This window comes from Delphinapterus leucas, chromosome 1 (genome assembly GCF_059928025.1).
Source record: "Delphinapterus leucas isolate spDelLeu-1000000601 "Yukka" chromosome 1, BTC_Dleu_Yukka2, whole genome shotgun sequence".
Taxonomy (NCBI): domain Eukaryota; kingdom Metazoa; phylum Chordata; class Mammalia; order Artiodactyla; family Monodontidae; genus Delphinapterus; species Delphinapterus leucas.
The window spans coordinates 178,725,857-178,748,537 of record NC_143129.1 but is presented as its reverse complement, the minus strand read 5'-3'; the positions used below and the strand labels follow the sequence as shown (position 1 = coordinate 178,748,537).

At 43.0% G+C, this 22,681-nt stretch overlaps 1 protein-coding gene across 4 annotated transcripts in view; it reads left to right on the top strand.

Annotated features, from left to right (window-relative positions):
* Window positions 1-22,681, top strand: part of DNAJC16 (DnaJ heat shock protein family (Hsp40) member C16) — a 39,931-nt gene that overhangs the window by 11,226 nt on the left and 6,024 nt on the right. For 3 of the 4 annotated variants that reach the window (XR_016388904.1, XM_022598432.3, XM_089900768.1), the window contains 10 exons: window positions 6,184-6,368; window positions 8,166-8,270; window positions 8,972-9,130; window positions 16,776-16,906; window positions 18,584-18,767; window positions 19,739-19,921; window positions 20,063-20,139; window positions 21,278-21,358; window positions 21,450-21,548; window positions 22,121-22,291. Coding sequence is in view for 3 of the 4 variants with exons in the window: in XM_022598432.3 (XP_022454140.2) it covers window positions 6,184-6,368; window positions 8,166-8,270; window positions 8,972-9,130; window positions 16,776-16,906; window positions 18,584-18,767; window positions 19,739-19,921; window positions 20,063-20,139; window positions 21,278-21,358; window positions 21,450-21,548; window positions 22,121-22,291 (1,375 nt within the window). In the remaining variant the exon portion in view is untranslated. The remainder of the gene's footprint in view (window positions 1-6,183; window positions 6,369-8,165; window positions 8,271-8,971; window positions 9,131-16,775; window positions 16,907-18,583; window positions 18,768-19,738; window positions 19,922-20,062; window positions 20,140-21,277; window positions 21,359-21,449; window positions 21,549-22,120; window positions 22,292-22,681) is intronic. The other variant, XM_089900779.1, reaches the window with a different exon arrangement.

Here is a 22,681-nt window from a genome sequence, read left to right as displayed (position 1 = left end):
AGTCTGGCTCTATAATCCCCGTGGAGAACACGATGCCCTGCTGCCTTTCGGGGTCCTTAAATCTGTGATGATTGAAGGTCTTGCCATCCTTTGGGGTTGTTGTGCTGTATAGTCCTAATAAGTCAGGACTCAAAATGACAAGGATGGAAGAAGATGGATTTAGATCCATAGAAGCAACGTTTATAGGAATTTGGTCTGTTCCCCCGCCTCACCCCCCAAGTCTCCTCGAAAGCAGGTTTTGACTAAATGTATTAAATTAGTTTGGTTTTCCTCTTTGGAACCTTGGGATGTGTTGAAGATTCCTGACAGTCAAGTTCCACTTGGAATGTTAGATGACATTGAGATGAGATATCCATGTCTCCATGTATCCATGGGCGCTCCCTGTCCGAGCAAGGCAGCATTATCCTTGAAGACAGTTACTGCAGAAAATGTTTCTATTCTGAGTTGACAGAAAGAGCAGACAATCTTAAAGATTAGCTGGGTGGTCTGGGGAAGCCTGGACATTATCTCAGAATAACATAAAATGCTGAATTGCAGTAAATGAAGGAAATGGAACAGTTCCACCCAGAGGAGAAATGTTGTAGCTATTTAGATGGAATCTACGGTCATGCAGTTTGGTAATAACTAGTGTGCAAAAGCATCCAGCATTTATAGACAACCATGCTGTGGAGGAGGGTCCAGAAATAGTCAGCACTGCCCCTGACCTTGAGGAGCTTACTGTTAATTGAAGAGAAAATAGGTACCCGGAAAATTCACACCAACCTCACATTCGCAAGTACAGAATAGTATAATACTACAGGAATAAGTAGAAGATGATAAGGAATTCATTGCATGTTCTCATTTAAAACTTCTTTCTTGGGAGTTCCCTGGCAGTCCAGTGGTTAGGACTCAGTGCTTTCACTCCCATGGCCTGGGTTCAATCTCTGGTCCGGGAACTTATATCCCGCAAGCTGCATGGCATGGCCAATAAAAAAAAGAACTTTTTTCTTAATGGACCAAGTACCATATTAAACACTAAAGTAAATATTATAACTTTTTTTTTTTAGCATTTTACTTATTTTTCATTGTGCTAAATGCTTTGTATGGATTGTCTTTATCCCCAAAGTAACCCAACGAGGGAGAGACTGTTATTATCCCTATTTTACAGATGAGGAAACTGAGGCCCAGGAAGGTTAAGGAACAACTGAGGTCACACTGTTCATAAGCAGCAGTGTCGGGCTATGGACCCAGAAGTCTGACTCCAGAGTTCAGTCTTAACCACTGTGCTGCACTGCTCAGAAATAAGTAAACCTGGTCCTCGCACCCAGGAAACTCAACTAAGAGACACACCTGAATCATCACAGCACACTCAGTGCTCGCTGGGAGCTGCAGACAGTTACCAGGGCGTCAAGGAGGTTGCGTGTCTTGAAATCAGATATCGTTTTAGGGAAACCCAAGTTGGATGATCATCTAATGTTTGTCCACCATGACTTCTTATTTTAAAAGAAAGAATAATTCCTCTCTTTCAAGGAATTATTCCTAAAAATAGCTAAGTGTATAACAACTTCATACTGTGTAGGAAAACGGTCTGCCTAGATACTGGTTACAGTATTTTTTTTTCCTCCTGAAGCTCTGTGTTCTTGATTTTGTGTTGTTTCACATCATTTTGCATCTTAGTAGTTTGTTTATTAACAGGTTTGTATTTAGCCAGATTTGACAGTGCCATGTTCTTTGAGTTGGCTCTGTACCATCCCTTAAGGCATATGGAAAAGTTGAAAGAAAGATGAATATGTGTATGCGACAGAGGGGAAAATGAAAGAATTTCCCTAAAAGACGTGACACACGTTTAGGATTGCATAATGAAAGCAAATATAATTTGACACCTCAAAAGAGAGATCTTTACTACTTTACAGAAAGAACACCCTCTTACAGACTCAAAAAGAGGAGAAGATATTTGTATTTTTAATTCCCCGGGATCTGCAAATTAGCCCGAAACATTGATCCGTAGAAAAATCAAATGTTTCTGAAAACGGTAACACACTTTGCCTTTCTTTTAAATTTGCTACTCAAGTTCGTGTGGATTCTGGTGTGTCCTTGTTATCCAGCCAGGTTATGCTGAATCAGGATAAGAATAGGAGAACTGTACTTGCTGAGCTCGCTTTGTGAACCCGGAACTTTGGAGTGTAGAGAGTTTCAAGGCAGAGGAGGAGACGATAGAAATTGTGTTGTCCACTGTAACTCAGAGACCCTAAGTCACCACCAGTCATAGTGGTCATTTCCCAGCCTGAATCTTAGGGAGAAAACAGTGCTTTCGACTTTTCTGACTCTTCCTTCCCAGCTTGGATGGAGGGAGAGGAAGGGATTAGTTAGGTCTGGACTTTAAGGAATTTCGGTATTCTTATTATAATCTTAAGTATCTTTTCAAGAGGAAGAATACCACAAATTTAAACACCAAATATGTATCATTCTTTATGCTATTCTAATTCATGTGATAGTCTATAGGAAAGAAGTAACATTCCTTCAGAGTTTAGAAATCGGTATAATATTAAGAATCGAAGTCCTTTGTAGAAATGATCCAAGGAATAGCCTTTTATAGACTGAGAAATGCTTATGTTTGATGAAGGTGATGTAGGTAATTCCAAGGACTCAATGGTAATTTTAAGTAAAATAAATGAAACCAATCACTTGTATTCTGTTTTAACTAGAAAAAAGCTATATTGATGGGAGCATAGTGAGAGTGTAACATTGTTTATCCCACTCCACACAAGGAAGGGAGAGAGACTCATGGAGGTTAAAATTCCGCTCATATAAGAGACAAGTCTCTAGATCAGACTTCACATGGTCTGGATGAAATAATACTTAATAATAAGAGTTGTGATTAATTAGGCGCCCACTATATTCCAGGCTCTGGGCTAGGCTCATTTTTATATTATGTCATTTAGTCCTCACAACAATTTATCTCCATTTTACAAATAAGGAAACTGAGACTCAGAGAGGTTAAATGACTTGCCTAAGGTTGCACAGCTAATGGGTAGCAGAGCTGGAATTTGAATCTGGATCTGACTTTGAATACTTTTATCCATTTACTTGTTTTTAAAAAACTGAGTGCCAGGAACTATTCTAGATATTAAGGATACAGCAGTAAACAAAATAGCCCAAAACCCTACATTCATAGAGCTTCTATATTCTAGTGAAGAGAGACAAACAAACAAATAAAATATACAGCCCGCCAGATGGTGGTAGAGTGTGATAAAAAAGGCCGGGTGCTGGGGAATGCCCGGGTGAGAGGCTTCAGTTTTAAATCAGGCAGATGAGGAAGGGCTCACTGAGCAGGTGGCCCATAGGGGGCGAGAGAGCGAGCTTCCGGAATATCTGAGGGAAGAGTAGGGGGGAACAGCAAGCGCAAAAGATCTCTTCAGTTTCCTTTGCTCTCCCAAGACTCCTGCATCCCTTGTCCTGATTCTGGGCCCACCAGCCACCATTCTAATTACTGATTCTAGTCCCAAAGTCTGGTAGAGGGCACCGCTGAATGATGCAGGTACTGGGAAGGCATATTCCCCAGGATCAGTTAAATACGGTGGCTTCTGGCCTATGTAGTCATTGATGGTGGGTCCGTCTCTAAGAAATTGATCCCTCCAGCGTTCAGAGCCGAGGGTGGAAGAGAGTACTGGAGACAGGAAGGAGCCTGGCTTTGCAGTCGGCTGGGCCTGGGTTCAAATCTTGGTCCTACTGCACACTAACTGTGATGCCAGCTAGGTTGGCTCAGCCTCTCCAAGCACCCGCTTCCTCATCCATGAAGATGACGATACTTAACCACGCAGGGGGTTTGTGGGTGTGAAAAGTGATAACGGATATAAAGCTGTAGGCATGCTGCCTGTCTTAGAAAGGGCTCAAGACACGTTGATTCCCCCCTTGGACCTTTGCTCTGTGGCCGCTTGACCTTGCTAGGTGACGTCTCTTCTCGCTTTACATGAGACTGGGTCTCTCAGGTATGTGCCTGCTATGTTCTCGTTCTTTCTCCTGCTCACACAATCTTAGGTGCACTTTAATTTACTGACATTGTTCAGTGGTTATTTTTAATGCCTCTAGTGTGATAGAATAGTGTACTAGACTTGACTCTAGAACATCAAGCTGGGACTCTTTTTCTGCAATTTTATCACCTCTGCAAACTGGGATAAGTCAGTTCACCTCTCCGAGTCTCTTTATCTGTAAAATGAGGGGAGTGGACTATGTGATGTCTGAGGTGCCTCCTTTCCTGCCCTTGAGATACTCACAGTCAGGTGGCCAGCAGATAGATTTGTTTAGCCTACTCAGCAATTTTAAAGTATTAAGTTTGCAGTCGCTGCCGTTTACTCAGCAATTCCATTTGGGGGATTTTTCAATTAAGAAGTTATCACACAAGTACACAAAGATGTACAAGGATGTCTATCGAAACATGCCTTATAATAGTGAAAGCCAGAAGCCATTTCAATGTGCAGCAGTAAAGAATGGGTTAAATAGATTGATGGTCCAGTTTCAGCGATGAGCTCCTACTGTGTGCCAAGCTCTGTTCTGGTGCTTGGAGTACATCAGAGAACTAAACAAAGAGCCCTGCCTTCAAACGGCTTACATTCTAACAGGGGAAGACAGACAATTAAAAGATCCACAGAATGAGGAACTTGGGCGGTGTGTTAGAAGATGGTAAGTGCTATGGAAAAGGAAAAGTGAGACACTTGAAGGGGATCCTGAGTGTGGGGAGGGCAGTTTTAAATACAGGAGTCGGGTTGTCCTCATGGAGAAGGACCTGCAGTTGGTGAAGGAGCCAGCTACACAGATGTCAGGAGGTGCACCAGCCAGCACCGAGGCCCAAAGGCAGGAACGAACGTGCCAGTGTGTTTAAAGAACAGGGATGCTGGGGGCTAGAGCAAGTGAGCCTGAGGAATGGGAGAGGAAGGGGGCCAGGGGTCAAATCACAGAGGTCTTGTAGGCCTTTGTGAAGATTGTGGTTTTATTCTGAGTTAAAATGGGGAGGCTTTGCCAGATTTGGGCAGAGGAGCGACATGATCCGTTGTTTATGTTTTAGAAGGAACAGTCTGGCTACCGTGTTGAGGACAGACAGTAGGGGGACAAGGAGAAACACGACACCATCGAGGAGGTTATTGCAGCAACTCAGGGGAGAGAGATGAAGATGCATAAGAGACGGGGTACAATGGAAGTGGAGAAAAACAGTCGGATTCCTGCTGTATTTTGAAGACAGGACCAACAGGACTTGCTGACGGATCGGATGGGGGGTGTGAGAGACGAGAGGGGTCAAAGATCACTCTTAAGACTTTCATCCTGAGTAACAGGAAGGAGGGAGCCGCCATCAATGGAAATGGTGAAAGCCAGGGTAGAACAGGTTTGAGGGAGGAGATCAGGAGTTTGTTTTTGAAAACTTTATACTTAGAGGTCTGTTAGACACCCAAGAGAAAAAGCATATTTACTGCCTATTAACATTTACTGTATCTCCAATGTTTAGCAGAGGAACTAGCCCTCCAAATACAGTGGTTGAATGAAAGACAAGAAAAGTTATTCAAGTACTAAGCGAAATAAGTGTCAGATGATCCCATTTTATTTTATTTATACCTGTGTGTATACACACACACACACACACACACATATTTGCGTAAGAAAAGGCACAGATACCAAAATGTTAACAATAGTTATGTGGGATACGACCAAGTAATTTTAACCTAATCTCTTTCTCTTTCTGAGAATCTGTACAAAATCTCTATAAAATAGTTTATGTAAAAGGGAGACATGCTCTGAAAGGTGAGAAGATTATGATTCTAGCCCATCGTTAGATTCTAGGTTTTTTCAACCATTGCAGAGTTGATGAACCCTTGAATTGTTTACAGGTGGTGTTCTTTATGAATAGGAACACTGTGGACAGATTATTCTTTTCTTTTGAAGTATTTCTTCATGATCTACTCCCAAAATTAGAAACAACAGACTGAAAGATAGAAAGATTTGTGGCCCTTCTTAAACATTGCTAGATGGCTATGCAGAAAAACTGAACCAATTTAGCATTCCAGCAGTGATAGAATGCTAGACAGTCTATCAGGAAAGATATCCCCTCCTACTAAGTCGGGATTTCATTTTCACACCAAAAAATTACTTAGCAGCATTTCTTCACCTGCCATGAGGGCATAAAAAGTCTTCATGGAGGTCTTCCGTATTTTTCAGGCGTAGGAATCGGCGTGGTCCACGCTGGCTACGAGAGACGCCTGGCCCATCACCTGGGAGCACACAGCACACCAGCTATCCTAGGAATCATAAATGGGAAAGTCTCCTTCTTCCATAATGCAGTTGTCCGTGAGAACCTGCGACAGTTTGTAGAGAGTCTTCTTCCAGGGAACTTGGTGGAGAAAGTAAGTACCTGGCTGAGAAGTAGTTTAAGAGGCTCCTGGGACTGCTGGCTGCCCCGAACTCTACCTGTGGTCATCCTCAGACCTGAGTTTCATTTGGGGCAGGGCAAGACACATATTAATTAATTAATTACTCGAACTAAATCATTTAAATGAAGTCTGCCAGAGACTGAAAATTGAAACAGATGAAGTAGAGAGACTGAAAGAATCATCCTTGTCAAAACCGCTGGGAAGACTTACACTGTCATAGGAATCTGAGCCTAAAATGAGAGTGCCTCTTCTTTTCTCAACAAAAAATTAGATCACAACATGGGACGAAGGAGGTCTTTCCAACTCATGCATGTGTTCGTTTAAAGATACTTTTCTTATGAGAGTATTCAAATTAAGTTATATTTGGTTATATATTTAACGATCATATCTATTGAAAACACCAGATTCCATGAAATGAGATATTATTTTTGGAACTTTCAAAGCATATAGCGATGCAACAGTGTGAATAAACTTCACAAACAAAAGATTGAGCTAGAGAAACCAGGCACAGAAATTCCCACAAACTATAAACTATGATTTTTATATTTAAGAAGCACTTTTCCCTCCGTATCTGAGGTTAGAGATCACAGGAACTAGAAGAAGGTTCTTATGTTGCTTTAAATGAAAATGATTCATTCTTTTAATAATACCAAGGAGAGTGAACATACAGATACTTCCATCCTATTTCTACACAGCCTGTCCCACCAGGATCATTACCCACAGAAGAAATATTTGTTGGAGTGAACTCGAAATTGTCAGAGAGCATTGTAGCCTCCTAAAATGATGATGGGTTGTCCTGACAGGTCCGCAAACCTTTTTAAAATGCCTGTTGTATGTCAGACATTATGATAAGTGCTGAAGACACTTTCCAAGAGCTCGCAGTCTAGTAGGTGATTGTTTCCATCCTATATGTAGAGTGCCCATCCTAGAGATTTGAGAAAGGCTTCCTGGCAGAAATGACCCCTGTACTGAGTTTGCCAGGTGAGGAGAGAGAAGAAGGGAATGAGTTCCAGGCATACAGAGGTAGCCTGCTTTGTATGAAGTAGTCATTAGTGAGTGGGAGAAGACAGGATTAAAGGGGTTAATGGGAATCTCACTGTGAGGGTCTCCTTTAAGGAACTTGGACTTGGCCTGCAGGTGATGGAGCCATTGAAAGGGGCTGAGCAGTGGGGTGAAACGATGAGATTGCGGTTTTATATAGATCATTCTGGAAGCAAAGTGGAAAGATAAACTTTTTTGAACTACTATGAACATTTTCTAGATAGAAATTTAATTTATTCAAGTTTTTAATTTGTTTTCTTGGGATTATTTTAAGGCATAAACAGGGAAACACAAAAGTAGCAATTCAGATGGCAGTGAATGAACTTATGTAACGTATAGGTGGGGTGGGCCCACTTATTTTTATTTAAGCCATTTTAAAAGAGCAGTTGTTGCATTATCTTCTAATAGATTAACAAGTGCAGTCTATAACTGAGCAAGAGCCAACTTTGAAAGCTCATCTTTTTTTTATAGTATGGTCAGTAATTGTTTCAGAAAAGATTAGGATTTCAGTCTGTAAGCGTTGGATCACATGAAAATATGAAACCAATATCTCTGTTCTTTTAATTAATTTTAGTCACATAAAGGCAAAAAATTTGTTGTCCGCATTTTTTATTTTTTACAAAACAATCTTTTGCACATATTTGATTTTGTTTAATTATCTCCTGACTGGACTATAATGCAGTTGTTAAGAATTAAATGTTGAAACTAACATCCTTTATTCAATTTAAGGTTACAAGTAAAAATTATGTCAGATTCCTCTCTGGCTGGCAGCAAGAGAATAAACCGCATGTCCTTCTGTTTGACCAAATGCCCGTTGTACCACTGCTCTACAAGGTACTTTAGGTGCTGGGGTAATGTTTTCTCTTATTTTTGGTGATTTTCTTTTTTGTGAGTAATAGCTCATCCCAAGAGAAATGCTTGAAGACCAGAAATTTGCTTTAACCACCATACATTGAGGACCTACTGATGCTATTACTGTGCTAGTACTTTCCACACACATAATAGCGTTTAACCTTCAGAAGAACCCAGTGATACAGATTATTATCCCTACTTTTACTGAAGCTTAGAGTGGTTGTATAACCTGCCAAGGTCTCCCATGCTGAATATCGATTCCCCTGTAGCCTGTCTGATTCCAGACCTGCCCTCTGAATATATGCTGTACTTCCATCTAGCACACCTCTGGTTATCACTGTGACATGAGATGGGAGAGGAAAGTGCTAAACCGTTGGCGTGGTCACTGCCATCTTACATAATTAGGGTACCGTTAACTCCTCAAACCTCCCACCCAGTACAGATCTCAGTAAGATGAATATCTTGCTCTGTCTGCAAAAAAGAATTATTTGCGGTTTAGCTTTGTTGGTACAGTTTTTGTTCATGGAGCACCATAGCATTCCTACAAGGGAACGAGGGTGTAGCAGCCTGAGTGGGGCTGTATAAGCTAGCGTTCATCTCCACCCACTGATGAGAACAAGTCACACTTAATTTAGATGCTGTGCTATCACTTTCATTTCTTCCTCTCTGTTATGCCCTAACAGTTGACTGCTTTCGCATATAAAGATTATTTGTCATTTGGATATGTGTACGTCGGTTTGAGAGGGGTGGAAGAGATGACAAGGCAATACAACGTCAACGTCTATACCCCCACCATCCTGATCTTTAAAGAACACATACACAAGCCTGCAGATGTTATCCAGGTATGTGAGTGTCACCTTGTTTCAAGATGGCCCTCCCATTTTATCTCAAGGTGTCATATAAATAAGCAGCAAAATCAAGCACACAGGAGAGGAGAAGAAACTAGTTTTAATCTCTTCCTTTAGGGACTTCCCTGGCGGTCCAGTGGTTAAGACTCCGCACTTCCACTGCAGGGGTGCGGATTTGATCCCTGGTCAGGAACGAAGATCCCACATGCCTCGCAGCGCAGCCAAAAAATTAATTAATTAACTAACTAAATAACATCACTGGAAAAAAAGAAAAAAACCCATAAACTAAGTTAAAGAACATACACTGAATATTTATCTGATCTTAAGATAGGGAAGGGCTAAAAACATTGGGGAAAATCTTGTTGGAAAATCTTAATAACTTGATTATAAGTTTTAAATTTTTATATAAATGCTTGAGAATTTTTGATTAAACAATAAGGGAAGTAATTACAACCAATATAAAAGGGATCATCATCTTTAATTTCTAATGAGCTTCTTCTAATCAAGGAGATCAACCCAAAACTTCTTGAGAATGACCACTTAATGAGTACAGAGTTTTAGGGTGATGAAAATGTTTTGGAACTAGATAGAGATGAGGGCTGCACAACACTGAATGTACTAAATGCCACTGAATTGTACACTAAAATGGTTAATTTCATGTTATGTGAATTTTACCTCCATTTTTAAAAAAATTTTTAAAACTTCCCCCCAAAACGAAATGAACAAAATCCTGAGATGAGATTCAAGTGAGTAATAAACACCTTTAAAAAAACAAATCTCACTAATAATCAGAGAAAATCAAAATAAACATTTTCTTCTCTCATCAAATTGTTAAAGATTTTTGAAGGAAAAATCCTCAGTAGAGTTGAGACTACAGAGAAACAGGGACTTGTCTCTCTTGCCTTGCTGGAAGAAGCCTCAAAAGTTTTCCGAAAAGCGATTGGGTGATAAAACATCAACTGCCTAGCAGAAGAGCACTCCTGAGTACCTGCCAAAGCAGTGTGTGTGCCAAACACTGCCTTCTGTGCTGAGGGTGCGGCCCTGGACAAGATTGACAGAATTCCCCGTCCTGTGTTCTAGTGGGGACGACAGACAATCAGCGTAACATACTCTGTCGTGGTATTTATATAGTGATACGTGCCAAGGAGAAAAATAAAACAGGGAAGAGGGTATTATGGGAGAGGGCTCACATTTTTAAGGTGGAGCAGCCAGGAAGGGCCTCATTAAGGTGACACGAGGAAAGACCTGAGGGCGGTGAGATTACCTTTTAGGGCTCTATCCTAAAGGAATAGGAACTCGGGCAAAGAAGTACATACAGAGATGTTAAGTATCATTCATAATACCAAAAATGAGGTGGAAATATAAACATCCAACGGCAGGATAATTATTGGTACATCCCAGAGACTATTATATAGCCATTTAAAATGGCAACTCGAGAATACTTAATGATGGGTATAAAAGGCTAGGAAAACCTAACATAATGTTACATTATGTTAGGTTAGGAAAACCTAACATAATATTACAGAGAAAGCAGGGTGCAGAATTGTATATGCAGTTTATTCACTGACCTCAATTTTGTAAAGTGAGTGCATGTGTGCATGTGTACACACAGGAAAAAACTAGAAATAAATACATCAAAACATTAATGGTTATCTTTTGATGGCGGAATTAGATATTATTTCAGTATTTAGGTTTTCAAAAATCCCTATAATGGACATGTATTTTTTAATATTGGACATGTAATGTCCAATGTAATGGACATTGGAATCCCTATAATGGACATGTATTTTTTAATATTTTTAATGTTATTTTTTTTTAAATCGTCAAGAACCCTTTGATACTTTCTCTTATAGGAGGCTAGAACGAGAAGAAGGAGAAATTCTCTAAAATCCTTTATTTCATTCATTCAGTACATTCACTGCCTGCCTGCTGAACACTAAATACAGAACAGCTCCGACATCCAGTTTAGTCTTCGTCCTCCTTTGACTCACAGTCAGGAGAGGAAAAAGACCGTCCACTGTAGTAGGTGTCTCACTAAGATGGAGGGTTCCTCCGGGTGCCCTGTGGACGTAGAAGGGGTCCTGAGACTATGGGACTAGGGTAGGGGTGTTGTGTGTGACAGAACCAGATGGGGAAAGTGGATAGTAAGGAAGGGAGAGCAGGTTTAAGAAGGTGGTAATGAGTTCAGTTGTGGACATAAGAATTAGAACTGCCTTCAGGAAACCCAAGGGGAGATGCCCATCAGGCAGGGCTCTAGATCCAAGGAAAGGCGGAGGGGCTGGAATAGAGATTTGTGAATCGTCAGTGACTGGTTAGAGGGTGAAATCTTTAGTGTGGGGAGATCTCACAGGCATCGTATGTAAAGTAAGGAGAGAAGGCAGCCAAGGACAAAACTCTGGACAATCGCCAGCAAATAAAAAGGGGGAGGGCTTCCCTGGTGGCACAGTGGTTGAGAGTCCGCCTGCCCATGCAGGGGACACGGGTTAGTGCCCTGGTCCGGGAGGATCCCACATGCCGCAGAGCGGCTGGGCCCATGAGCCATGGCCGCTGAGCCTGCGCGTCCAGAGCCTGTGCTCCGCACCGGGAGAGGCCGCAACAGTGAGAGGCCCGCATACCGCAAAAAAAAAAAAAAAAAAAGGAGGGGATGCCTGATGGCGACTAAGAAGGAGCCAAGAGAGGGTCAGGAAGCAAACAAATGCCAGTTGTGGAAGAGAGGAAAGAAGGTCATCTCAATCCAAGGTTAATCTGTAAGATTTCCTAAATTGCTTTCTAGTGATAGCTTGTACTCTTGGGAATTGTTATTTATTTATTCCCTGGGGAAAATCGTTAATCAGATACATTAACAAAATTGCTGGTACAATGGATGCTTTACCAGTTTGCTCTTTATGAATGTAAAACTGCATTCTTAACATAAACCGAGTCCTCCCAGTGGCAAGGGGCTTAGCAAACACTAGTAGCACTAGTGGTTTCTCTTAGCTCTACTTAATTTGTTTTCATCTGCTGTACAGTGGCTATGGCCACATGATAATGGGTTTATTCATTCTTCTGTTGATGGACATTTCGGGGCTTTAGGACCAGTGATGCTGTGGACATCACATGTATCCCGGTGTACCCAATCACAAGCTTCTACAGGACGGCAGTTTTAAAAATGTGGTTCACAGACCCCTGGGGGCGGCGGGGGGGGTTCCAAAAGACCCTTTAAGAGAGTCTGTGAGATCAAAGCTGTCTTCACAGGAACCACTAAGACATAATTTGTCTTTTCTCTGTGTTGACGCTTGCACCGATGGTGCAAAAGCAACGGTGGGTAAACTTTCCAGTGCATAACCACCAAGTGCACACACCAAGGCCCGGGCACCAGGCTGCCAGTGGCCGTGTGTTCATCACGCCTAAGCACTCACTGTAACAACACAGAGGATCAACCCCCATTTCGCTGAATAGCCTTGACGACGCAGTAAGAAGTACGAGTTTTATTAACAGGTAAATTGACACTCAAGTCCACGTCTTTCTGGCATCTTCAGTGTTCTCTGTGAATAGCCTTGACGACGCAGTAAGAAGTACGAATTTTATTAACAGGTAAATTGACACTCAAGTCCACGTCTTTCTGGTATCTTCAGTGTTCTCTGTGACAAAATAGGAAGTGTGCAGAAAGCTCTGCTGCAGGCCAAGTTGAGAGGGTGTCCCGGGGACAAATGTCTGTGTGGTTGCCGAACTCAGGAGTTTCGAACTAGCCACTCTCCTTTTTTTTTTTTTTTTTTGATGGAACATCATTTACTTGAAAGAATAATTGACGGACAACTATGGTTACTCAGAGTTAGGCAGACATTTTCTTTAAAATGAATGAAGTGAGCCTGGCACTTGAAGGGAAACAACTCACAGCACCTGTTGCTGACGATAGAATCCAGGCTTCCAAGGAAATTATAATTTTGAAAAATTTGTATCAGCCATCGTGACCTTGATAGCTTCTCAAACTTTCTTATGAGATTGGTTCATCGATGTGATGCATTTTTTTCATATGAATAAGAAAATTTGTCAGCGTCTGGGAGATCAGTGAACCAATATTTTTCGAATGACCATGCATGAGTAAAAGATCCATTCTAAGTGCAAGGCGATCAGTGAATTTTACCTTCTTTATTTTTGATCAGTGAATTTTAATTTAACAGAGTACTAAAAGTTCATTGATGGGAATTCCCCCGCGGTCCAGTGGTTAGGACTCAGCGCTTCCACTGCAGGGTCACAGGTTCGATCCCTGGTTGGGGAACTAAGATCCCCCATGCAGCGCAGCCAAAAAAAAAAAAAAAGTTCATTGAATCCACATAGCAACTAACCTTTAAGAAACTACCATTTGTCCAGTTTCGGTGTAGTGGCAAAGAAGGATATCCATAGTTATCTGAAAAGCTATTAAAATAAACCTCCCTTTTCTAACCATATATCTGTGTGAGGCTGGGTTTTCAACCAAAACAATATATGACCCCCGATTGTATATAGAAGCAGATGTGAGAATCCACCTATCTCTTCTATGAAACCAGACATTAAAAAGATTTGTAAAAATGTAAAGCAGTGTTAATCTTCTCACTAAACATTTTTTGGTTTTGGAAATTATTTTTTTTAATGTTTAAAAAAAGTTATTTATGTTAACATATATGGCTTTATTTTTTTTAATGATTAAATATATATATATATCTTTAAGTTTACTGGCTAATGTGTTTTCCTAAGTACGTTTCCACCAATCATGTGTGAATGTTCCATTGCTCCATATCCTTGCCAACACTAGACCAATTTAATTTTTCTGATATGAATGGTGTTGATTTTTATCAAATACTTTTTACGCATCCATTATGATTATCCAGAGTTTTCTTCTTTCATGTTCTGTAATGTGCTAAATCATATTAATCATTTTCTAGTGTTAAACCTAACTTGCATTCATGAGATAAATCCAACAGGATCATTATTTATATTTTGCTTTCAGTATATTGCTGTATTCGGTTTGCTAACATTTTGTTTAGGACTTTCACATTTATGTTCAGAAATGAGATTGACTTCTAACTTCTCTTTCTCAAGATGCCCATGTGAGGATTTGAATCATGAAACGAGATGGGGTGTGTTCTCCCTTTTTCTCTTCTCGGGAAGACTTTGTATAAGATTAGATTGTCCTCCTTGAAAATTTGGTCAGAACCACCTATGTAAAGCCATCTCAGCCTGAGTTTGTGTTTAAGGAGAGATTTTTGACTACTGACTCATCTTCTTTAATGGTTATAGAACTATTTAACTCTTCTCTTCTTCAGATGTTGTTTTATTTTTCTAGAAGTTTTTCTGTTTCATCTAAATTTTCAAATTTAAATGTATATGTGTATATATATATGTATATGTATATATTTTTAGTTTCTACAACATAGGGAGTGATTCCTCCTCGTCATCCTTTTTTTTTTTAATATTTATTTTTTTGGTTGCTCCAGGTCTTAGTTGCAGCAGGCTCCTTAGTTGCAGCTCCAGAGCTCCTTAGTTGTGGCTCCCCAGCTCCTTAGTTGCAGCACTCAGGCTCCTTAGTTGTGGCATGTGAACTCTTAGTTTCGGCACACATGTGGGATCCAGTTCCCTGACCAGGGGTCGAACCCTCATTGGGAGCATGGAGTCTTATCCACTGCGCCAGCAAGGAGGTCCCTTTTTTTCTTTTTTTAATATTTATTTATTTGGCTGCGCCGGGTCTTAGTTGCAGCACTTGGGATCTTTGTTGCCACGTGCAGGATCTTTAGTAGCGACATGCAAGCTCTTAGTTGTGGCATGTGGGATCTAGTTCCCTGACCAGGGATCAAACTGGGTCCCCCTGCATTGGGAGTGCAGAGCCTTAGCCACTGGACCACCAGAAAAGTCCTTCGTCTTCCTTGATAATGGTTATTTGTGCCTTCTCTCTTATTTTCATGATTGGTTTTACCAGAGGTTTGTCAATTTTATTAGCTCTTCCAAAGAACCAATTTTGTTTTTGTTAATTCTTCTTCTTATGTATTTATTTTGTTTTATTGATTTCTATATTCATCTTTACTATTTCCTTTTCTCTACGGTTTTTTGTTTTGTTTTGTTTTTTGTTTGCGGTACGTGGGCCTCCCACTGCCGTGGCCCCTCCCGTTGCGGAGCACAGGCTCCGGACGCACAGCCTCAGCGGCCATGGCTCACGGGCCCAGCCGCTCTGCGGCATGTGAGATCTTCCCGGACCGGGGCACGAACCCGTGTCCCCTGCATCGGCAGGCGGACTCTCAACCGCTGCGCCACCAGGGAAGCCCACTACGGTTGTATTTTTGCTGTAACTTCTCGATGTGGATGTCTAGTTCATTAATTTCTTTTCTATTATATTCATTTTAACATTACTCTCCAAGTATTACTGATACTTTATCTGAGTCCCAAAGTTTTGATAAATAGTATTTTCATTAATCACTTCAAATTCAAAATATTTTCTTATATCTGATATGCTTTCTTCTTAGGTCAATAAGTTATTCAGAGTTTCTTAATTTCTAAACAAAAAGGGATTTTCTGGTTTCTATCTTATATTGATTTCTTGTTTAATTGTGGTCAGAGAAGCTACTATATATATAATTTCAGTCCTTTGAAATATATGAAAGTTAGTAATAACAAAGTGGTCATATTACAGTTTTGTTGTCCGCCTTTTATACTCAGTAACATTGTTACTTTGGAGTTTTGTGGGTGGTTTTGTTTCTTCCTTTTTGTTTTTTTGGCCACACGCAGTGAGGCATGCGGGACCTTGGTTCCCCAGGGATTGAACCCGTGCCCCCTGCAGTGGAAGCACAGAGTCTTAACCGTCAGACTGCCAGGAAGTCCCAGGGAGTTTATTTTCAATTGTTCAGTTTCCTATAAATCTTGAAGTAAATTTGCCTAAAAATTCCAAATTATTGACTTTTTAAATCTGCTAGCATAAAACAGTATATAAAAGTTGTCCAGTGAAAAGAGCACTTGATTTTTCCTTTGACCTGAAATAGCTACGTCATTGCTCTCAGCCCTGCTTTTTTTTTTTTGTCTGTGTTGGATCTTTGTTGCCGCCTGCAGGCTTTCTGTAGTTGTGGCGAGAGGGGCCTACTCTTCGTTGCGGTGCGCGGGCTTCTCATTGCAGTGGCTTCTCTTGTTGCAGAGCATGGGCTCTAAGCGCATGGGCTTCAGTAGTTGTGGCACACAGGCTCAGTAGTTGTGGCTCATGGGCTCTAGAGTGCAGGCTCAGTAGTTGTGAGGCACGGGCTTAGTTGCTCTGCGGCATGTGGGATCTTCCCGGACCAGGGCTAGAACCTGGTTCCCTGCATTGGCGGACGGATTCTTAACCACTGTGCCACCAGGGAAGTCCCAGCCCTGCATTTTTTAAAAAGATCACCACATGCTTATCTACTCAAATGAGTCTGACATACGTGGTTTTATTACTTTAGCCAGGATCAGGCACTTCTTTTTTTTTGGTTTTTTTTTTGGCCACGCTGCACGGCATGCAGGATCTCAGTTCCCTGACCAGAGATCGAACCTGTGCCCCCCGCATTGGGAACACGGAGTCTTAACCACTGGACCACTACATGTTTACTAAGCTGTAAGTAAAGCCCATTTTCAGTGAGAAAACTGAATCAGAACCCACTGTCTCTTGGTTTTTCTCCAGGCCCGAGGTATGAAGAAACAGGTCATTGATGACTTTATCACCCAAAACAAGTATCTGTTGGCAGCCAGGCTCACCAGCCAGAAGTTGTTCCATGAACTCTGCCCCGTGAAACGGTCTCACCGACAGAGGAAGTAAGGACTGAAGGCTTTGCCCCTGCTCATCAGTGCAGCAGAGGGGCATGTTGCATTTTACTACAAGGCAGTTAAACGTCGACCCTGAGACAATCAGAATTTATTCTTCATGTAACAAATATTGATGAACAGCTACGACAGTGAGGGGTATAACAGTCCAGGGCACCTTAGGACCAAATTATTGGGTGTGCCAGAGAAGATCCCCTTAAGAGGTAACACTTTAGCTGAGCCCTGAAGGATGAGTAGATTTTGCCGGTGTCAAGGAGAGCCTGGGTCACTGTAGAGCAGCATGGAGTAGGAGAGAGTTACTGTTCCTACCAGAGTATTCCACACAGGGAGAGCCTCTGGGGGTCTTGGAGAGGAGCCAGGTTAATGACTAAACAGTAGAGAAGTGAGAGTACTGAGGAAATGGTAAAATAATTAAATGGGAATAGTAAGGCTGAGGCATACTTATTCATACAGAGTGTCTAAAGTCTGGAAATACAGGGAAAATACTTATTATACCTCTTTCAGATTAATGAATCAGTGCCTTTAAATTTAGGGCTGTTTCATCTGTGAAAGCTGTCTGGATGTGAGTGAAAGCTGTCTGGATATGAAAGGAAAACATTTTGATCACGTGAAAATACAACTAAAATATTGTTTAAAATAGGAAAACTTCCCTGTGTTTCCAGGCTTTTCAGTTTCCCTTATAGACTAAGAGAAGAAAGACTTTAATTAAACGTAAGGCAGGTGATCCTGGACTTTAAGGATTGTTATTTATACCGCCTTCAGAAAGTATCCCCAGTCCATGCACTCCTCCCCTTTGTTAGCACCGCCACCCTCGCCAGGTCACTGTCACCTCTCGTCGAGGCCACCGTGTTAGCCTCCTAACCTCCTCTGCCTCCGCTCCACTCTCCCACCCTCAGTCAGTTCATGTCAGCCAGCGATCCTCCTAACACTGTGAATTGGCTCGAGTGCCCCAGTCTCAGGGTCTTTGCACTTGCGGTGCTCTCTGGCTGGAGTGCTCAGACCCCACTTCCTCTTATGGCACCTCCTTCACACCTCTGCTCAGCCAGTCTGATGGATCGTGACTCCCAGCCCACCCTTGACTCTCTCCCCTTCACTTCTTTTTTTTTTCATGACCCTTGTCCCTACTTGTCACGATCTGTCCGTCTATCTATTTGTTATCTGCCTTCCACACTGGAATATCAGCTCCATGAGGGCAAGAGCGTTGTCTGTCTTACCTGGCATCTATTGAGGGCTCAGTAGTATTTGAGAGAATGAATGCATGAATGAATGATTAGATGAACTTTCCCTTGGCACCACTACAAAGGAAGCCCTTCAGAATGAGGCCCAGTGGCCCTGGCCTCAGATAGGCTCAACCAGCCCTGCCTGCGGTGGGAGAACTAGAACAGGTGCCTTCTGCGAGGCCCTTCTGCATCAAGGGTTCAGTGACCATTGCCTTCAAAGGCATCTCTAAATGTCGTGAAGTTTGGTTTGGGGAGAGCATCACCAGTCTAGAAAGAAGCAGGTCCTTAATGCCTTGGACATTTTCTCTCATTAGAGGCTCCCCCATGAAGCTTTCATTCCTAAAACATGCTCGTTCACTTTGTAAATGTAAATCTTTCACCTTCACTTGCCATTCAGGTTCTAGCCGTGGCCTCAGGGATTAAAGTCTTCTCTTTTGTTGACATGCAGGTACTGTGTGGTTTTACTGACCGCTGAGGCTACCAAGCTGAGTAAACCCTTCGAGGCTTTCCTGTCCTTTGCTCTGGCAAACACACAGGACACAGTGAGGTTCGTGCACGTCTACAGCAATCGGCAGCAGGAGTTTGCCAACACCTTACTGCCAGACAGCGACGCGTTTCAAGGAAAATCAGCGGTGAGTCGTGGATGCTGTCCTGGTCTCGAGCTCTTCCCAAGCACGTGACGCTTAATTCTGTGTCCTCCTTCCTCAGGAGTTTTCAGTATAGATTCCAGGAAGTCCAGGAACCTCTGAAGCCTGTTTGTTCTGTTTTGTTTTGCCTTACGTTTTCCGAGTGCTTGGAAGCCATTTGACTTTTTTTTTTTAATTGAAGTAGAGCTGATTTACAGTGTTGTGTTAATCTCTGCTGTACAGCAGAGTGATTCAGTTACACACATCCTTTTCTATATCCTCTTCCATTACGGTCTATCACAGGACATTGAGTATAGCTCGCTGTGCTGTCCGAAGCCTGTTTTGAAAGCACTCCTAAACTAGCCTTTAACCATGCTGATTTCACCTCCTAGATTTTCAGCCTTGGACCTTCACAGAAAGCATCTTCCCTCTGGGTAAAGATTAAAGAGCATCAGCCCCTTTCACCAGTCTTTCCCCTTGGCAGGTCTAGTCTTACAGTACCTAGTTTGTAGAATCCTCCTTAGGCTACCAGTAATAGGCTTTCCAAACGTCTCCCTTCTGTGCTTCTGCCTCTTTTACTTCATCCTAATTGATTTCACCTTCCTTTCCCCTCCTTCGTCATCGCTCTCTGCAGAAGCATGAAATTTTTCTCTTTTTCATCATCTTGGTAATTATGGAAAAACATCTCTCGAAAAACAAAGGTTTCCTTCTTTATGACATTAAGTCAGAAGTTATAGAACAAAGTCTGTTGAGAAGAAGGAGCTTTAACTTTAGCAAAAGCTCTGGAAAGTCACCGCAAAACTAATTTCTTTTGTTAGAAAAATGTCAAATCTCTTGCAGAGATTGTATCCTCATCCATACCTGTGTCTGAGCTTCGCTAGACCCGTTTTTTCCATCCTCCCTGAAAAAAACCCAAGCAACAGTAACTTCGCATTCTTTTGAGAATTCTCACGGTTTTTGCTCTCCTTTTCTCCCAGGTGTCTATCTTAGAAAGGCGCAACACAGCAGGGAGGGTGGTGTATAAAACCCTGGAGGATCCCTGGACCGGGAGTGAGAGCGATAAATTCATCCTTTTGGGTTATCTTGACCAACTGCGGAAAGACCCAGCTCTTCTGTCCTCGGAAGCTGTGCTCCCCGACTTGACCGATGAACTTGCCCCTGTAAGCACATAGCCAGGAGAGCGGGCACCGGGCAGGGCTCCTGAGCCCCCAGAGCAACAGTGCCATGTTGGAGGCAGGGGTCTTCTCCCTCCGGGGCTCAGGGGTCCAGGCCTGACCGTCACCCATTTTCTCCCTCAACAGATTTTTCTCCTTCGATGGCTCTATTCTGCTTCTGACTACATCTCAGACTCTTGGGACGGCATATTTCACAGCAACTGGTAGGAGTATTGCCAAGTTTGAATTTCTTTCTCTCTGTTAACTACCAGGACCGCTGTTTTTTTTTGAGAAGAGTCCACTCTTCTTTGATTTCAGTGTGGACTCCATAGGCAGGTGGAAGAGTGTTTACATATTTTCAACAACTGTTCCCCTTTTTCTTTCTTTCAGTGACTTCCCTTTTTTTATATTTGCTGATTGACCCTTTCCCACTGGTGGGGAAAGAAAGGATCACCCCTGGCTGCCCCTCCAGCTAGCAGAGCCTGGGACCATCCTCTTCATCAGAGCACCTCTGGTGTCCAGCACAGGGCCTGACACACATGGAGTCCAGTGAATAGATGCACAAATGAATCAGTGAATTAATCGGAGAAGGGAGGGCTATACCACTCCCACCCCAATGAGACCATGAGCTCCTGAGGACAGACCATGTCCCACTCATGTTCGTGCTTCCTGGCCCCCAACCCAGCTCCTGAAAAACAGCAGGCCTTTGATGGGTGTTTGTGGGTGAATAAAATTTCAGAACACCTAGTGGAGATCTTGAGAAGTCAACTTTGCCTCCCTTCTCCTCCCCTCTGGGCCACATCTGAATTATTCTGGCCAGAAAAAATAAATAAATCAATCAAAATAAAGGAAATAATTCCACAGACCTTTTTAGTCACCTGATACTACCCTTGACATTAGGATGTTCCTCCATGTTTACAACTTAAATCGTTTGTTACCCGTCTTATTGTTTCCTTCTGCAGAATTTATTCACCAAGCCTGAGACACAAAAACTTTTTGAATAAGTGACCTGTGCATTAGGACAGTGAGGGAAAAACCTCTGCTTTCACCACCACCACCACCCAAAAACACCTCTGTCTGTACGAGATTAGAAAGTGTCAGACTTCCCTGGCGGTCCAGTGGTTAAGACTCTGCACTCCCAACGCAGGGGTTACGGGTTCGATCCCTGATTGGGTAACTAAGATCCCACAAGCTGCACGGCGCAGCCAAAAAAAAAAAAGGTGTTTGTTGATGTGAAAGCTTTTTGGTTTGGGGTTGTTTAGGGTTTTTTTCTTAAGCCAGAGAGGAGAAACCTAAAACCATTCATTGGCACGTCACAGCAGCCCACATAGAGCTGACCAGAGCTTGTGAACTTCATTGTAGGCGGGAAATGATGCCCCTTCTGTCCCTGGTCTTCTCTGCCCTCTTCATCCTCTTCGGCACCGTCATCATCCAGGCTTTCAGGTAAGAGCCTCCGTGTCTGCTCAGTGCCGTGTCTGAAGTGTGAGCCCCGGACCGTACAAACCTTCTGGAAAAGTCCTTTTTCTTACTTCAGTGACTCAAATGAGGAGCGAGAGTCAAGCCCTCCAGACAAAGAGGAAGCCCACGAGAAGACCGGGAGGACAGAGCCAAGCTTCACCAAGGAGCCCAGCAGGTCGCCCTAACCAAACACCAGCACCTCGCCCTCAGCAGCAGCCCCGCGCGCCGCGGGGTCTGATGAGCAACGTCCGAGGGTCTAGTACAGCTAAGAGCCCTGGCTCCCCTCCTTGTGAGAGATGTGGATTTAGGCAAGAGTCGCAGCTGACGAGCGCTGACTGAGACTGCCTAGGCGTTCAGACGCAGGACTAGTTATCTTCTCCTCAGTACCCTGAGTTTCTCAATCCCAGATTTAATCATGAAGGCGGGAAGCAAGCAAAGAAGCATGTCAGGGAGATGCTAGATGAGCCAGAAGCAGAGAGCGGTGCGTCACCATAACTGTGTTGACGGCCTTCATCCTGTCCTAAAGCCGCTTCTGCACCGACTGCACGGCAGCACCGGCAAGGCTGTTTACGGTCCCGGGATAACCAGATGGGGGTCAGTCCCGCCCTGCCCATGCGCCAGGCTCGAGACTAGTAAATAACATATCTAGTCTGGTTAGAACATATCATTTTCTTCCACTTGTTCCTTTTAAAAGTCGTGGCATTCCCTTATCCTGCAAGATCTTAATTCCTCAGTTTTTCTCCACAGCAAGATTCCTAAAAAAGGCTTTGTGGAGGTGACCGAGCTCACAGATGTAACCTACACCAGTAACTTGGTACGCCTGAGGCCAGGCCACATGAACGTGGTCCTCATCCTGTCAAATTCCACCAAGACCAGCCTGCTGCAGAAATTCGCTTTGGAGGTCTACACGTTCACTGGGTGAGCTCCTGTGTGCACATGAGAGAGGGCGGGGGCTGTGGAAGCAGGCGGGGGAGAGCCTGCACACTTGGGTAAGGAGGGAGCTGGAGGGGCTTTTTCCGTGCAGCATGACGTTGGCTGTGACCTTTCCAACCCAGACCTCTAAGCCATCGTGTGGGGACCTTTCTTCCCCTCGACTGTTGGTTCTGAACAGAAGAGCTTGAACTCAGTCCTCCCTGAGCCCTTTCAGGGAACTCTCTTCTCTAGCTCTTGTGCCTTTTCCTGAAGCCAGACACTGAGAGGGATGTGAGTGACGCCCAGCAAGGGACAGGAAATGGATGAGGGGCTCTTGCCGCCATTGTAGAAGCCCTCCGGGTCCCGCAGAAGTCCTTCGTTTCTTCTGTATTCAGG